This window comes from Calidris pugnax, unplaced genomic scaffold (genome assembly GCF_001431845.1).
Source record: "Calidris pugnax isolate Ruff unplaced genomic scaffold, ASM143184v1 scaffold181, whole genome shotgun sequence".
Classification (NCBI taxonomy): domain Eukaryota; kingdom Metazoa; phylum Chordata; class Aves; order Charadriiformes; family Scolopacidae; genus Calidris; species Calidris pugnax.
This window is the reverse complement of record NW_015090976.1, coordinates 1,308,048-1,327,062: the sequence shown is the minus strand read 5'-3', so window position 1 is coordinate 1,327,062 and position 19,015 is coordinate 1,308,048. Positions and strand designations below refer to the sequence as shown.

Sequence of the window (19,015 nt, the reverse complement as noted above, 5' to 3'; positions counted from 1 at the left end):
TTGCACTGAATGCAGTGCTGGGACTTTGGCCTCACCATACTCAACTTTGCAGCATTGGACTTGCATGTATCTTGCTGCATACTGGAACCTGTAGAGAAACTTACAAGAAATATCCAAAAAGTACAGAGAAATATGACAAAGAAGATTAAGACGGTTGGAAAATAAAGGAACAAGCGACAATGCACAGGAGAAAATGAGGAAGGAGAAAGTATAACCATGGAAGATGAATGAAATAAGTATTTCATACTAATTACCTAGATGAAAAGAAGCCCAGCATGTTTATATACATGCTTCAGTCTATGAAACTATATTATAGTTCCATCTAATATATTATACTTATTACATACATTATATTATTACAAAATTAGGACAGTACTATAATAAAAAAGAATGCTACATATAGTATCAAGTTAATGCTAATGCTAATATAATACAATATCAATAAATATAATATTAACAGTATTTTGTTTACTATATTGTAAATATTTACAATTATTATATGATATTATTATATATAATATAACTGTAAAATAACATAGAAATATATTGTGTGAAACGACTACTGATATTTCAAGTCACAATATTTCATTACACATACAGGTTTCTCTATTACAATGTTTATAATTAATTTCTACATTAGTATCCTTCATATAGTCCTGTGTCACTTACTGCATTTTGCACTAAAAACAGAGCTCAAGTATAGAAGTGACTTTACAAGAAACAGAAGTTGCTATCACTAATTCTAAATAATGTTTCAACATTATACTATGCCGTAAGGAGAAATAGTATTCCTACTATCTCTGCTACCAACTTGGCTCTCCTAATGAGCTGCATTTTCATTAATCAGTCCAAGTAAACCTATGGTTCCATCATTTCATGCATGGTATTAATATCTTGGAATTTGCAGCAAAGTGCAGATTTTACTGGAACAAGTAATTTAGATTAGTTTGAATGAATAAAATTCTTGTTGTCAAGATTTTTGCTTCTATGTTTAGTGCTGAAAAGCATCTTTTTGCAGTTTTCTTCATTTTATCTAAGATGTCATAAAAGAGGAGACTATTTACAATAATGAGAGTTTATGACAAGTTACATGTTTTAATAATACCCACATTTGTCCCTTGTTTCTTTGTTTCAGATTTTAACTCCGTTTAATAATGAATATCACAATTTGTGGTGCTACTCAAATAAAACATGCAGAGGTCAATGAACTGAAGTAATTTCTATAGTAGTTACTTTTTAAAAATTTCTATCCATAAAACTCATACTTAAGCCTTGGCAATCCATATCTCGATTGTTCACGATGTACTGTTCTAAAACAAGCACTTGCTTGGTTATGCATGCATAATAAACCCTCTTACTGAATTTTCTTCTCCTTACCACTTCTTCATATGCAAATGTAATACACGCTTGCATGCAGAATAGGATAATGAAATTAATGTCATGCTTATATTTCCCATAAACAAAAAAGGAGTAAGGACACAATAAAATAATGGAAAACTAAAGTGACAAAACAAATGAGATATTCATACAACAGGCACAAACCAAGTCTGTTTCTTATGTTACTTTATTCAGAAATTATACTCCTGCCCACAAATTCATCATATATCGAACAAGAAAATCTTTTTTTTTTACACTAATTGCTCACCAAGACATGTTCTGCAGCCACCTCATTTCTCCTCAGATCTTGCATTTGATAATTGGTTGTGTTGCCCAGAAATGTAATGATGTGACACTGGCATCTAATGCTGAATGAAACTCAACCCTGCATAGAAAACCTGCTGATGGTTCTCTGCATTCCCTTGGGGAAAAATTAGGAGCTTGAGTAGCGCTTCGCACTGGGATGAATTCCATTTACAGTGAGTGTCAGTGTGCAGATTATGAAGAAGGTTTTCAAAGTTAATGGAAGAAGGGCAAGGGCTGCATGTTGTCTGATTGTGCCACAGTTTTGAGTAGAATTTAAGCCTATTTTTCCCTTTGTTTGCAAGCTGTAGCAAAACAAGCAGATGGGAGATCTGAGTTGGCATTCTCATGCACAGCAGTGGACCCCCTTTGTGTTCATCTTGCTTTCATTGAAATAAGATTTGTGTCTTCTCCTCTCTTGATTTGTCTTGATTGGACCTTAGGACCCCAAAAGCTGCTGACATGATCCTATCAGATTCTGGAATCTGGTGTTTAAGTGCAGTGTAATTATTGCTCTGTTGTAACAGTGTCTTCAGTCAATTCATTTCAGCCAGGACACCTCATGCAAGAGACTCGAGAATGTTAAGGCAAAAAGAAATTAATTTCAGCTCAGAGACGAGAAACTTAAAATAGCTAATTTTGAGGAGATGTGTTTTGTTTATATTTTTTTCTTTACTTATGCTAGAAATAAAAAACAAGCCTCAAGCAGGGTTCTTCAGAGAGTGTGGCTGTCTCTGCATTACTAGTTTGGATCAAAGCAGTAGCAAGCTTTTGAAGCAAACCTAAAATCCTTCTCCACTTCCTGCACGTTGGTTTGGTCCATGGAGCAGCTTCGGTGCGTGCAGCTGGCTTGCTCTCAAGGGAAACTCCAGGAGAAGTCCTACCCTGGGTACGTGCCAGGTATGCTCCAACCACGAATAGAAACATAAAGCTCCATACTAATGGCTTATCCTGCAGACAACTTCAAGCCATGAGTGGTGGGGACAACTGCTTCAAGTGAGTGGCCTAAATATTGTCCAAAGAAAAATCTCTGAACAAGGCCAATGTAGGTGTCTCGAAGCCAAATGTTCCAACTCATGGATCCACTCCTACTATACTGAATTATTTGTTAATGCAGATAGGGCCTGGCTACATGGTAGTCATAGCAGACTAAGATCTTTTTGCAACTTGCCCTGTCAGGTAGTCTACCAAATTTGGCCCTGATTCACCCTGAACTCAGTATAGCAAGAGGTTTTGCTACAAATCAGTAAGTCATTTATCAGCATACTGTATTACACAGCACTTCCTTGGTCAACAGCTGGGTTGTGAGGCTTCTCTTTATCTTTCTGGGTTTGATGGGTTTACGTTAAAAATGGGAACAGTAATTTTCTGAGTTATATTACTACAAATTCACTCTGTAGCCTACCCATTAGCCTGCATTCAGCCTGCCACCAAGGAGATGGGGTCAAACACGAGGGTTGCTCTGTGCAGAAATACAGGTCGGAGCATTAGTAACCCGGAGCTTTAAAATAGCAGTGAAAAGAAAGTGAGCCCCTGAAATGAAATTTCTCCCTCTTACATTTGGGAAAAGTGTCATCTGTAACTTATGCATTAAGGTGACTATGTTTAGGGACTGCTTTTTCTTTTCCATCAAGGAGACACCAAATATAGCTTAGGTTCTATAAACTGAACATTCTGATAACACTTCAGTCAGGTCAATTGAAGCAGAACTGGTACAGAAACATTATCAAGCATCATTTTAATAGCATGTGGCTGTCTTCCAGGGGTGCAAATATCATTACAATATAACAAAGCATTCTATGAACTGGATTAGCTGAACAGCCGTTATCAGCACTCAGGAAAATAATATCAGTGACGGTGACTTCACCTGCCTGAGTGGTTTAAATGTCCTGCCTTTCCGTACTGATAACACTTGGCACCACTTGCAGGCTGAAGAAAGTATGACTTTGTTCGATCTAATTATAGGACCATAACAATTTCTGATGGAGAAGAAAACACATAATAGTCTAGGTCATCTTGTCCATCTCCCTGTAATGGCATGACAGTTGCACGCTCATGTACCTGAAGTGTACTAGAATAATGCCCTCTTTTTTTGCTCCTCTGTGCTTTTTTATTGGGTTTATTGTCTGGATTTTCAGTCTCAGAGCAGCTGAGTTCCCAATAGCAATGCTATTGGAGTCTTTACATAGGGCAAATATTAGTAATTTCTTTTAGCAGAGAAGAATAAGAAGAGAGATAGTGTTTTTAGAACTGTTAGAAAGATTTTCCTCTGGGGTTTAATCTCCCCAGCACAGGATGTCTGTACGGAGAAGCACACTTTGGCTTATTATGGGCAGGCACTTGCCTGCAGCTGAAAGCCGGCAATCTGGCTTGGAAGCAGCCAGGAAATTAATACTGCCAGGTGGATTTTGAAGTGATTCAAGATGAAGAATCATTTAGAGACAGAATCCTCATTAGCCAAATTATGCTTTCTGTCCACTTAGTTTGCTTTACAGTATACACAATTAGTATACATTAAATATGCTATGTAAACTATATACAGCATTAACCTATAGCAAAAGAGAATTTGTTGGGGTTTTTTTAAGTTTCCTATACATCCCTGCAATGCTTTCTTACTTGGGGGAGTGCCATAGTAGTCTTTTGATTGCTGGTATAGCACTAATTTTACCCTAGTTATAGGAGTAGACTTTCACTAGTCATAGTTTTGCACAGGGTGAGTTCTGATGTAAACGATGCTGTGCTATACACACCAGGGACAGGTGCTATTGCATAGAATTAATATAGCTATAACATCGCCTATCTATTTATAAAAAGATATACTGATAAAATGGTATCATCGGCTTTGAATTGTATCCTCAGATTTATCTGAGGCCACCGAGAAGGATACTACAGTACATTATCAGGCTGTAGAGTCACAGTGCACAGTAGTAAGCTTGCAAAGTTCCATTAACTTGCTCAGTTTAGGCACAAAAAGATCCAACTACAGATTCAATACCAGGGCAAAAAAAAGCTAGAAAACAGATGCTGACCTTCGGTACCCACAGAGCGCTTTCACACTGTGCTTTCGATTATCCTGGAGGGTGTTCTCATTACCAGCTCCAAGAAAAGTTTTCCTAAGAGCAGTGAGGCAGAAGGCACCGTAAGGATGATCACTCCCATGGACTGCCAAAGCCTTACATGCAGCTAAGGAAAAGAAGATTACTTTAATAAGATACTGAACACAAACCTGTGTAGTCATTAGTGCAGGCATTTAGAAAGGTATTCTTTTCACAACTAAAACCCTTAAGGACAGGTGTCTAAATGTGTGCTGTCTAGGCTGTCCTATTACAGTCAGTGGAGTGCTGGGCTTTGATTCTGCTGCCCATGGACATCCAGTGAAATTTAGCACTGCTCTGCAAGAGCATCAGTCTGCTTTAGAACCTATTTCCCACCCATTCGGCCACTTTTACCCCAGATGCTGACAAGGGCAACTGCATCTAACGCCTTGTCAGCTGGGCAAGTGACCTGGGAGAGAAGGTCCAGCCAAACCTGCGCTTGGGGTCTACTTCAGAGCAACATGAGCTGTTCTCTAGACTAAATTGCCTTTTCTGGTCAGAGGATCAGTGCAGGATTTTGAGAGTTATCAAGCCTACACAGGGCTGCCTGATGCACTGGACTCCACTTAAGACTCACACCTTTCTAGAAGAGGCACCTGGGAAGCAGGTGGAATATCCTTGGGCACTGTAAATGTCACTTGGTGAGGAAGTTCAGGCAAGTGAATCCTGTCAATAGCCCGTGTCTAGACACCTAAACTTAGATGTTTCAGAACGGAGATAAGTCTAATCTTGGAATGGTGATCAAGTGATTACAGCTAAGAGAAAAACCGAAACCTTTTCAAATGTTTTCTGCTGACACTTACAGCCGAAAAAAGAAGGAGGTCAACCTTGTCAGATTAGGACATGAATTTGGAGACATTTATTTTTTTTTACCCCCCAGGTTTAATAGCTTCAAAACCTGTTCTGGGTTAGGTTGGAGAAATTTCTATCCATAGTGGAGCATATTAGTAAATGCTTTTTGTGGAACTGACCTGTTAACTTTACTGAGTATCAACTGAAAAGAGAAAAAAAAAATTTTTTTTAAAATCCTAATTTTCAGGTCATTTATTACTTTGAATTTTCCAGCATCAGTAGAAACCAAGCATTTGTTCACAGGCAGGATGTCCCTTGACAGCTCTTCTCCCTGTGGATGATGGAACTGTCAACCAAACAATGAGTGACGGACGATGCTTATTCTGCAGCTGGTCCACCACATGTAATTCTCTTTTATAATAGATTAAAAGGAGAGTGACCAGTGTGACCTCTATCACTGTTCAAATAATGTGAAAACCTGCTTCTGCAAGTTTTTTTTCACCATAAAGCAATAAAATTCAGAATTCTTACTGTTAATACAGGGGGAGTAGGGTTTTGTAATGTGCTTGTCCTGGTTTGAGGTGAAACAGAACCAGTTCAATAATTTTACTTTTTAGCTGGGCCTCTTGTAACAAACTAAACTCTGAAATTAACTGCATATTGTTCAGAAACTGTTCTCTCACAGGGTGATAATACCTGATTATACCAAGGAATGGTGTGCAGAGAGGCTCTTGCTGCTACTTAATTACTATTACTATTAGCTAACTTTGTTATTTGCCCCTTTGGAGGGTCGAAAGCAGAAAAGCACAGAGGGGTCACACCCGTAGGGAGGAGCAGATGGGAGAAGTAATTTTACTTTTTAGCTGGGCCTCTTGTAACAAACTAAACTCTGAAATGAACTGCATATTGTTCAGAAACTGTTCACTCACAGGGTGATAAGACCTGATTATACCAAGGAATGGTGTGCAGAGAGGCTCTTGCTGCTACTTAATTACTATTACTATTAGCTAACTTTGTTATTTGCCCCTTTGGAGGGTCGAAAGCAGAAAAGCACAGAGGGGTCACACCCGTAGGGAGGAGCAGATGGGAGAGGTGTCCCAAAACAGAACAACAGGGTATTCCATCCCATCTGCATCACGCTCAGTATAAAAGCTGAGGGATCCAAGGGTCAACTCTCTTCCTTCAATGGCCAACGTCCGAGGAGGACCCTGTCTGTTTGTCTGCCTTTGATCCTGGTCTGAGCATTCCTGACTCCAGGTCTGGAATCCAGCTCCTGTCCATTGCTGAGTCCAGTCTGGGATTTTTCCTTGTGCCTGCTGGTGATGTGATGGTCGTTCTAGGAGCTCGATATGGTTTTGTATATACAGTATGCTTTTTATTATTTGCTGGTGATGTGATGGTCGTTCTAGGAGCTTGATATGGTTTTGTATATATAGTATACTTTTTATTACAGCTCCTGGCCATTGCTGAGTCCAGTCTGGGATTTTTCCTTGTGCCTGCTGGTGATGTGATGGTCGTTCTAGGAGCTTGATATGGTTTTGTATATATAGTATACTTTTTATTATTTTTTTTAATTATTATTAATATTTATTTTATTATTTATTAATATTTTCATTAAGTAGTTCAGGTTTTTTTCTAATCTTTATCTTTTCCCCTCCTCTCTTTGGAGAGGGGGGAGAGAGGGGCAATCTGTCATTCTGATTGGTCAATCCGGCTAAAAGTATGACAGTGTTATCACAGTAAATAGCATTAGAAAGAGATTCTTCAGAATTTTTTCTTTGTAAGGATAAATTAGCTACACTGTATCCACAAGGTATTTTTTTAAAAGAAGAGGATGGACATTTAACAAATTATAGTTTTTGTGGATATTTTATAAAGGTCTGTTGGACTGTTTGGGCGATGACAGAGTTCAATGGGTGTTACATAATCACACAGCATACCTGACATTTTCCCCTACAAATACTTGCAAGCATAGCAGAAATGAAAATAGTGATTACACTTTCGGTAGGCAATATTCAGTTCCTGTGTACAATAGCCCAGATAAAATCAGTTTCATGTGCATTACTCTTTAGGAAGCCAACATGGACAGCTGAAGTCTTAGCCACCTTGACTGTTAGACTGCTAAAAGAGACCTTAGCAAATTTTATTTTATAATAGTAAGGAAAAAAAATGTTGTTTTAAAAAATTCTCTTCTCACTCAGATAGCATTAAATATGTTGTTCAAATAAATTCCAAAAGGGCTTATCTTTATTCATACACAGTGATGGCCAACTCAAATACAGGAGAATGAAAACGCAAAATGTTAAGAAAATAAGGGTCCCATTCATACCATAGAGTTCAATACTAGACATGTTATCTCTAGTGCTCTTTAACTTTATGGCTGCAATCTGAATAAAAGTAGCTTCTTCCTAGAATTTCTGACAAAAAGCAAACATTGTGTTCCACAGAGACAAAAGAAGTCAGAGAAGCTGAAGATGTCTTTGTCCCATGGCTTCCACAGAGACATAAATTAAGAATTCAAGCTTGTAACCTATGAGGTAACACTGGCTTCAGCATTCGCAAAGTTGGTTCCCCAAAAGGCATTAAACACTGATAAACCTTTTGTTTGAACCTTTCTGTGATCTATGGCAAATACATTTCTAGCAAGCTTTTACAATTATTCATTTGCTGTGCTAATTTTCTGGGCCTAAGACTCATTTCTAGTAGCCATAGAAGTACTACATATAAGGATTCATAAAACGTTAGAACAATTATGTAAAACACCACAAATGAATACCAAGAGGGAAGAACAAAATTTCAATGTAAAAAGTTCTACTGGGGACAAAAATGGTAAGTAAATACCACATCCTGGGGAAAAAATTAAGCTTAGGAAATGTAATATAATTGAATGATAAAGTAGCCAGACAATTCCTGAATCTGGAGAGAATACAAATAATCTAATTTAAAAAAGGAATTCTTCCAGAAGGACCAAAGAAATGACTGTTACTGACTCAGTCATTTCATTAAACTTCTGAATGCTTTTTATTTTAATCCTTTGTGATCCTGGCACTTTCAAGCAGGAGTTTTTCTGCCTTTCTCATGAGGTTTAATTTTTCACTCAAGACAGGAATATTCTGCCACTATATTTTGACTGGGGCAGTTCTTCTTCAGATGTTTCTCTAAAACACTTCCTTACCTGATACCCTATATTTTATACTTCTTAATACTTCACAGTTCTCTCAAATTAATACTTAGCACAGCTCTCTTGAACTGAGATAAATTTCTGTAAATTCAGCCATATTTTCAACAGCAGATTGCAAAACTGGCATGCAGCTTGGGAGAGCTCTGTGAAAAACCTGTTCTATTTTCTGGTTCACAAATCCAGTACAGTAGATTCAATTGTAAAAACATACATGAAAGAAAAAAGGAGAATTCATCCAGGCTGCTGCCAGTGTGTTCACTATCTCTCTTACATCACTGAATTGAACATTATGCTGACTGGAGGTTAGATGGAGGGAAAGATTCACTGATCTTGCTGGTACAAGATTCCTGTATTGGTAGGTTTGTATTTTCTATTGCACAATTATATGAAGATCAGCTTGATCCAAAGGTTACAATTAAAAATGATCTTATTTCAGAAGAAAAAAAAAAAAAAAGATTGGCAATAGCTTTTCTGTTGTGTGGGATTTGGACTGAGTTGCTATGAATGTTTCCAGCTATGTGTCTTTATCTGCATCACTGCTTATGAAGCTGAGAAAGAAGACAGATGAGATAGGAACTAATGAAGAGTCAGGATCAATAAACCAAAGACTTCTGTGCTATGTTTATCAAAGTAGGACTGCCCATGCTGTATATCAGACCATCTCTGTTGTGTTTAGCATAAAATACATGATAATATATACTGAATACTATTCTTTGCTCCTCTACAACCTTAGAAAATACTGAAAATGCTTGAACACATAGAGTCACTGAATTATTTATGTCATGCAGATTAAATTGTCTGGTTTTGAGCCAACAAAGTTTGCAAAACTTCCAGCATTTAGTAACTGTATATTTTTTTCTGAGTTGCATTATTTGCCTTCAAAAAAACACAATGCCAAATCATATTTTATCCTGTCTGTTCCACAATGCTCACCAAACTCACAATGCACAAGTCTGAACCTAGATGAATGACCATGCATGAGGGCATTAAGAAGAAGACAATCATTTCCAAAGCTAAAATGTGACCTAAACACCAGTGCTCCATGCAGCTGTTGCTGGTGTACCAGAGAAACCAGTTCCAAATACATCCCTAAGAAAAACTAAAGGTGGGTGAGCACACACACTCATAGTGCTGTTGTCATGCTTCTAACATGTCTGTGTCCCCCAGATTTTGTGGGCTGCAGAAAGTGAGCCCCATTTCAGTGTTCTTCTCCAGCGTCTAAGAAAATGTCAAGCTTCACCATGACGCTCTACTGCTATTATATATGTGTGTAATACATTTATAGTTTGTCAGAGTTTTTTGAGATGTTAGGAACCTCAGGCCTGAGCCAATACCAGAGAAAATGCTCATTGATAAACATCAGTTCACAGTCTGCTTCAGAGGCACCCCTACTCTGCTTCTAGGTGCACCTTGAACACATTGATAAAAATCAAAATGGCACAGTGGAAGTTCCTACATGTTAAAACACTGGACAACACTGTGTGGTGCTACTGCTGTGTAACTACAAAGGCAAAACAGCAGAAGTTAAAACCCTGCTTTCCAGTCAAATAAAAGATACAAGGCATGTAGCTGTGGTCAGAAATGGCTGAAGCTGCAGACCTAGTGATGATATGGTCACAGTGGCTCTTTGAATCTTTTTGTTTACACCAGTTCAATAATTCCCCATTCCAGTGCCTCTGTTGTATCCAACATCACAAACAAAATAGGTCTAGGTAAGTCTTATACCTGCTATTACTTCAAAGCCAAATCTTGTCTAAGTGTCTACAAGCAGGGAAAAAAACTTTGCCATAGAAACCATTTTTTTTCTGCTGCCCTATCAATCCCTTCTCCCCCCCAGCAAGTTTCTATAATATGTATTACAAAGAATGCAGAAGTGTATAGTTTTGCTATGGTGGGGGTTTATTTATAACTAGATGAATGTTAAGAACTGCCTGTGAAGTCAATGGGGTCAAATCAACAAATACTAAGTGGCAAGTAAAGACATTGATCTATATGACTATATTATCAAACTGATTATGTCAGCATTTGTTATTGTGTAGTTCAATATTTTGAACTACAATATTTTTAATGAAGTAAAACGTATGAGATGTTATTCTATTATAGTCTTCTGTTATTTAACCTGTATTTCATAACTTCCCTTTATCTCTAGAGATTTAACATCAAACCTATAAACACAAGATAAAAGAATAAGTAAATGTTAAATAATCATAGAATCACAGAATGGTTAGAGTTGGAAGGGACCTTAAAGATCATCGAGTTCCAACCCCCCTGCCCTGGGCAGGGACACCTCCCACCAGACCAGGTTGCTCCAAGCCCCATCCAGCCTGGCCTTGAACCCCTCCAGGGATGGGGCAGCCACAGCTTCTCTGGGCAACCTGTTCCAGTGTCTCACCACCCTCACAGCAAAGAATTTCTTTCTGGTATCTCATCTAAATCTCCCCTCTTTCAGTTTAAAACCATTACCCCTTGTCCTACTGCTCCACTTCCTGACAAAAAGTCCCTCCCCATCTCTCCTGTAGCCCCTTCAGGTGCTGGAAGGCTGATATAAGGTCTCCCTGGAGCCTTCTCTTCTCCAGGCTGAACAACCCCAGCTCTCTCAGCCTGTCTTCACAGGAGAAGTGATTTTCCATGCCGTTGTGTATGTCCTTCAATAGCCACAGACACAGTCACCTGCCAGTGCATCCTCAAGCCCCATAGCACTGCGACAGCCAAATGACAACAGAGCACCAAGGAGGGCTCCCTGTGCCGCTCTCCTGGACTCCACAGTCTCTACAAAGTCTCTCCAAAGTGCTAAGGAGGGAAAATCTGAACATGCTGCTAGGTACAGTGTCCTCATCTTGAAATGCACCCGGTCTTGAATATGACCTTTGTATGTAGCAGCTCCCTAAGCATCCACTGCTCAATAATATTGGTTCCACTAACAGCTGTAAACCACAGTGACAGGAATGCTCAGGACAGAGATCACAGGCATAAATGTTGGACCAGACTCATCCTGAAACATAATTATTGCTTGACTGTTTGGATGGGCTGTAGTATGTCCATTGCTGCATCTGTGTTGGCAGGCGGAAACCCCTTAAGAGGACTGATTCAGTTGATTGCAATTTTGCACGCGTGTGATCCTACACCAAATTACACCAAGTATTTAAAAGGTACATTTTATTCTGCACTCTGATCAACAGCAAGCCTATAGACCTCATCTGCTTCTTCCCAGAAACTCCGATATTGCAAAACTAGTTAAAGCCACATACTCTTTTCACACCAGAGACAGCTAAGTCTTCATTGCCTTCGTTAGTCTTCATTGCCCTTGTTAAATTCCTTATTTCACAGAATCACAGAATGATATGAGTTGGAAGGGAACTCTGGAGATCATCTAGTCCAACCCCCCTGCCAAAGCAGGTCCACCCAGAGCAGGTTGCACAGGAACGTGTCTAGACAGGTTTTGAATGTCTCCAGAGAAGGAGACTCCACACCCTCCCTGGGCAGCCTCTGCCAGGGCTCTGCCACCCTCAAAGTAAAGAAGTTTCTCCTCATGTTTAGATGGAACTTCCTATGTTCAAGTTTGTGCTCGTTACCTAATTGTCCTGTTATGGGGCACCACTGAAAAAGACCAGCCCCATCCTCTTGACACTCACACTATAAGAATTGATAAGTTCCTCCCTCAGTCTTCTTTTCTCCCAACTACAAAGACCCAAGTCCCTCAGCCTTTCCTCATAAGAGTTGTTCTAGACCACTAATCATCTTCATAGCTCTTTGCCGTACCCTCTCCAGAAGTTCCCTGTCCTTCTTGACCCGAGGAGCTCAGAACTGGACACAGTACTCCAGATGCAGCCTCACCAGGGCAGAGCAGAGGGGGAAGAAGATCTCCTTTGATCTCCTTTCAGGTTAAAGAGCAGCAGGTGCCACTTGCTACTGCCAGGGTGCATCAGCAATAGTATCATGCTGACCCATACTCCCTGATTCCCATCCAGAACCTGATTTGTCAGCTGAAGACCCAAGGAGTGATCAGCAAGACTGGTTCACCTTTTAACAGTCCTGTATGGCCAGTGTGAAAATCTGGCAGAGGCTGGCTGCTAACAGTAGCCTGTCATGACCTGACGAGCGCTGAGTGCTGCTGTCAGACATGCTAGAACTCCAGTATGAACTGGAGTCAAAGGCAGTCAAATGGTACGCTACAACTGACATTGTTAATGCATTTTTCTCTATTGCTTTAGCAGCCAAGTTTGCTTTCACCTGGAGGGGTGTTCAGTACACCTGGAACCAACTGCCCTGGGGGTGGAAACACAGCTGTGGACTGATCCAGACTGCACTGGAGAAGGCTGGAGCTCCAGAACACCTGTAGTAGATTGATGATATCATGGTGTGGGGTAGTATATCAGAAGAAGTTTTCAAGAAAGGTGAGAAAATAATCAAGATTCTTTTGAAAGCAGGTTTTGCTATAAAAAGAAGTAAGATCAAGAGACCTGCACGAGAGATCCAGTTCTTACAAGTTAAATGGCAAGATGGGCATCAACAGACCTCAATGGCTGTGATTAACAAAATAACATCTATGTCCCCGCCTACTAACAAAAAGGAAACACAAGCCTTCTTAGGCGTTGTGGGTTTCTGGAGACTGTATATTCCAGGTTGTAGTCAAATTATGAAAACTCTCCATGAAGTGACTCAAAAGAAAAATGAGTTTACGTGGGGTCCTAAGCAAAAACAAGCCTTCGAGCAAATTTAACAAGACAGCAGTCACACTTGGACCACTCTGAACAGTGCAGGACATTAAAAATGTGCTCTACACTGCAGCCGGAGACAATGGCCCTACCTGGAGCCTCTGGCAGAAAGCACCAAGGGACACTTGAGGTTCACCCCTAGGATTTTGGAGACTGGGATACAGGGGATCTGAAGCCAACTATACTCCAAGTGAGGAAGAAATATTGGCAGCACATGGAGGAGTTAGAGCCACTCCAGAGGTAACTGGTACTGAAGCACAGCTCCTGTTAGCACCTCAATTGCCAGTGCTGGGTTGGATGTTCAAGGGTGAAGTTGCTTCTACTCATCATGCCACCGATGGTACCTGGAGTAAGTGGGTTGCCTTAATCACACAGCGAGCTGCAATAGGAAACCCAAATCATCCAGGAATCATAGAAGTGATCACAAACTGGCTTGAAGACAGACTTCACAAAGCCACCAGAGGAGGTGGTAACACGCCAAGGAGGCCCCACCATATAATGAACTCAGATAATGAAAAACAGTATGTTCTGTTCACTGATGGATCTTGTCATATTGTAGGAAAATATCAGAAGTGGAAAGCTGCTGTGTGAAGTCCTACACGATGAGTTGCAGAAGTGAGTGAAGGAGAGGGTGAAACGAGTCAAATTGCAGAGGTAAAACCTATCCAGCTGGCCCTAGATATTGCTGAACAAGAAAAGTGGCCAATGCTCTATCTCCACACTGACTCATGGATGGTGGCAAATGCTCTGTGGGGATGCTTAAAACAGTGGAAGCAGAAAAACTGGCAGCTCAGAGGTAAACCCATCTGGGCTGCTGAATTGTGGCTGACCAGCTGATATTGCTGACCAGCTAGGAAAACTAGTCATAAAGGTACATCATGTAGATGCCCACGTACCCATGAGTTGAGCCACTGAAGAACATCAAAACAATAAGCAAATGGAGCAGGCTGTTAAGGTTTTCCAGACAGATCTAGACTGGGAACATAAAGGTGAACTATTTTTAGCTTGGTGGGCCCTTGATACTTCAGGTCATCAAGGAAGTAACATACATTTGCAATATACAAATGGGCCCATGACCGAGGGGTGGATTTAACCATGGACACTACTGCGCAGGTTATCCCCCTCTACTCTGCACTGGTGAGGCCACAACTGGAGTACTGTATCCAGTTCTGGGCTCCCCAGTTCAAGAGGGACAGGGAACTACTGGAAAGAGTCCAGCGTAGGGCTACAAAGATGATTCAAGGATTGGAGCATCTCCCTTATGAGGAGAGACTGAGAGAGCTGGGACTCTTTAGTCTGGAGAAGAGAAGGCTGAGGGGAGACCTTATCAACGCCTACAAGTATCTCAAGGGAGGGTTGAAGGAGGAGGGAGCCAGACTCTTTTCAGCGGTTCCCACCGAGAGGACGAGGGGCAACGGGCACAAGTTGGAACATAAGAGGTTCCACTCAAATATGAGGAGAAACTTCTTCACGGTGAGGGTGGCAGAGCCCTGGGACAGGCTGCCCAGGGAGGGTGTGGAGTCCCCTTCTTTGGAGATTTTCAAGACCCGCCTGGATGCTCCTGAGTAACATGCTCTAGCTCTGGGCAATCCTGCTTCAGCAGGGGAGTTGGACTAGATGATCTCTATGGTCCCTTCCAACTCTAGAAATTCAGTGAAATTCAGTGAAAATTCAGTGATTGTGAAACCTGTGCTGAAATCAAGCAAGTTAAAACGTTAAAACCTTTGTGGCATGGGGGACAATGGCTGAAATATAAGTACAGAGAGGCTTGGCAAATAGACTACATCACGCTCCCTCAAACGCGCCAGGGTAAGCGCTATGTGCTTACCATCGTGGAAGCGAGCACTGGATGGTTGGAAGCCTATGCCATACCCCATGCCACTGCCCGGAATACCATCCTGGTCCTTGAAAATCAAGTCTTGTGGTGACATGGTACTCCAGAAAGAATTGATTCAGACAATGGACTCGTTTCAAAAACAATCTTACAAGTACTTGAGCAAAAGAACATGGCATTGAGTGGGTATATCATTTTCCCTATCATGTACCAGCTTCTGGGAAAACTGAGTGATACAATGGACTATTGAAAACCGCCCTGAAAGCAGTGGGGGGTGGAACCTTCAAAAATCGGGACAAGCTTTTAGCACAAGCTACCTGGTTAGTTAACACCAGGGGATCCATCAATAGAGCTGGTCTTGCTCAATCAGACCTTTTACATAATGTAGAAGGGGATAAAGTCCCTGTGGTGCATGAAAAGAATATGTTGAGGAAAATGGTTTGGGTTTTTCCTACTTCAGGCAAAAGCAAACACATTCATGGGACTGTTTTTACCCAAGGACCTGGATGTACTTGGTGGTGATGCCAGAGAATGGAGAAATTCAATGTGTGCCTCAAGGAAATTTAACCCTTAGTGAGAATACTCAGTTCTGAGCTGTACAGTGTTAATTGTTTCATAGCACTAACATTATTCAATAAGTGTTTTTCAGGATAACATAGTGGTGATGAAACCTGAGCTAGCTTCATCAAGTGATGTCCAGCAAGTTCTTCAAGATGGACATGCTACACCCTTTTTGATGCACCCCAGGATGCCATTGGAATTCTTGGCTATAAGGGCCCATTGCTGGCTCATGGGCATCCTGTTGTCCACCACGACTCCCAGGTCTTTCTCCTCAGAGCTGCTCTCCAGCAGGTCACCCTCTCCCTGTCCTGGTGCAGGGGGTTATTCCTCCCCAGGTGCAGCACCCTACACTTGCCTTTGTTGAAATTCATCAGGTTCCTCTCTGCCCAGCTCTCCAGCCTGTCCAGGTCTTGCTGGATGGTGGCACAGTCTTCTGGTGTGTCAGCCACCCCTCTCAGTTTTGTATCATCAGCAAACTTGCTGAGGGTGCACTCTATCCCTCCATCCAAATCATTGATAAAAATATTGAACAGGATTGGACCCAGTACTGACTCCTGGGCAACACCACTTGTTATGGACCTCCAACTAGACCCTGTGTCACTAATCATGACCCTCTGAGCTCTGTCTTTCAGCCAGTTTTCAATCCACCTTCACTGTCCATTCATCTAACCCACACTTCTTAAACTTATCTATGAGGATGCCGTGGGAGATAGTGTCAAAAGCCTTGCTGAAGTCAGGGTAGACAATATCCATCACTGGTCATGCCATCGTAGAAGGGTATCAGGTTAGTCAGACATGATTTCCCCTTGGTGAATCTGTACTGACTACTTCTGATAGCTTTCTTTTCCTCCATATGCTTTGAGATGACGGCCAGAACGAGCTGTTCCATCATCTTTCCAGGCATGGAGGCGAGGCTGACTGGCCTGTAGTTTCCCAGGTCCTCCTTCTTGCCCCTTTTTGAAGACTGGAGTGACATTGGCTTTCCTCCAGTACTCAGGCACCTTGCCTGTTCTCCAGGACATTTCAAAGATGATGGAGAGTGGCTCAGCAATGACTTCTGCCAGCTTCCTCAGCACTCGCAGGTGAGTCCCATCAGGACCCATGGACTTGCGAATATCCAGCTTACTTAACTGATCTCTAACTCGATCTTCCTCAACCAAGGGCAAGTCTTCCTTCATCCAGACTGTGTCTGTTACCTCCGAAGTCTGGGACTCCTGAGGGCTGGGCTGATCATAAAAGACTGAAGCAAAGAAGGCATTCAGCAACTCTACCTTCTCTGCATCCTCTGTCACCATGGCACCTGTCTCATTCAAAAATGGGCCCACATGTTCTCTGGTTTTCATTTTGCTTCTGATATACTTGAAGAAACTCTTCCTGTTGACCTTGATATCCCTTGCCAGTTTTAAGAGACCTTGGCTTTTCCCGTTTCACCCCTGCATACTCTAACAGCATTCTTGTAATCTTTCCAAGTGGTCAACCCTTTCTTCCATGCACTGTAAACTTCCTTCTTCCACTTGAGCTTTTTCAGAAGTTCCCTGCTCAACCATGCAGGTCTCCTGCTTCCCTTGCCTTATTTTTTGCTCTTAGGGATGCACCGATCCTGAGTTTGGAGAAAGAGGTATTTGAATATCAACCAGCTCTCTTGAGCCCCCCTGCCTTCCAGAGTTGAAACCCATGGGATTTCTCCAAGCAGTTTCTCGAAGAGGTCAGAGTTAGCCCTCCTGAAGTCCACAGTTACAATCCTACTTGTTGTTTTACGTGTACTACCCATGATTCTGAACTCCACCTTTTCATGGTCACTACAGCCAAGGCTACTCCCAGCCTTAATGTCCTCCACCAGTCCCTCTTTGTTTGTGAGAACTAGGTCCAGTAGTACACCTATCCTTATTGGCTCCTCTAACACCCAAGTCAGGAAGTTATAATCAATACACTGGAGGAACCTCCCAGACTCTACACGCCTGGCTGTGTATCCTTCCCAGCAGATATTAGGGTGATTGAAGTCCCCCATGAGATCCAAAGCCTTCCCTCCTTGCTCACCTGTAAAAGATAACTGCACTCCACAACACAATATTAATTTAATTTCCTTTTCAGTTTAAAGTAAGGGCAAATACTACCTAAAACAAATTCCAGTGCTTTCACTGTTTGAACTAGTGTTGATAATGCCAGGGAAAGATAAACGTGTATTAATCTTAAATAACTTGACATTTCAGTTTTATTAATCAGACTAATTTTTCTGCAGGAGCAGCTAATTCTTTGTATTTTATTCTATATTAGATATTCTATGTTCTATCTACTGCTTTACTTGCAGAACTGAGATCAGAAGCTCACCCCTGCCTCCCCAGGAGCAATGCTATAATTTTATAATTAATGTTATAATTTTCTGAAGGGTCTTTAGTGTATTCCCTTTTTTGGATGTGCATAACTGTGTATGTCAAAATGGTCCAAGCACATAGGAGAGGCATGGTTTAAAAATTTAGCCCCAAGCTTTTAATGCCTTGGATCCCCTTATCTAACAGCTTTGAAATACCTTGTGTCACTTGTGTTGCAGGATGTTCTTGAGGATATAACTGGTTAATGGCACAAAATCTAGCAGTGATGGAACAACTTCAAATTCAAGGTCAGCAAATGGATTCTCAGATGGTCAGGCTTTCGAAAAAAGGACCCCTGAAGGCTAGAACAGGTATTCAATAAGTTTTGAAACGGTTTTACTGTTTTGACTCTTGTTTTGTAATGAAGCTATTGGAGTGTGCCCAGGTAAGTATCCTGCAATTATGTAACTATATCTTCAAAACAAGTTTCAGAGCATGGTAGCTGTTGACTGTACAAGTCATCAAAAAACTGAATTGCTTTAAAAATTTTGGGGATTTATAATTCCATTCCTGTTGCATATTAGCTATTACAAAAAAAAAAAATTATTGAAGATTTTTGTAATTTGAAGACAAGAAATAATTTTATTTATAATTATGTGGCAAGAAACATATTTGGTTGAGTGTTGACTAGCATAATCTCTGTCTAATTGAATGAACCTCATGGAAAATCTGTTGTTACTTTCAAAGCTCAACACAGCTTATGTTCGTGTTACCTATTATCTCTCAGGAGGTCTCATTCTTCCTTGCTTTAAACCCACAATCTGACACCATCAATGCCTATCTCTTAG

General features: G+C 41.0%; 1 protein-coding gene across 1 annotated transcript in view; it reads right to left on the bottom strand.

Moving 5' to 3' along the window:
- The window catches only part of ZNF804B (zinc finger protein 804B), a 66,850-nt gene that overhangs the window by 47,781 nt on the left and 54 nt on the right, over positions 1–19,015 (bottom strand). The window contains exons 2-3 of the mRNA XM_014952948.1: positions 17,617–17,754; positions 16,914–17,098 (exon numbers count right to left, since the gene is read on the bottom strand). Coding sequence (XP_014808434.1) covers positions 16,914–17,098; positions 17,617–17,754 — 323 coding nt within the window. The remainder of the gene's footprint in view (positions 1–16,913; positions 17,099–17,616; positions 17,755–19,015) is intronic.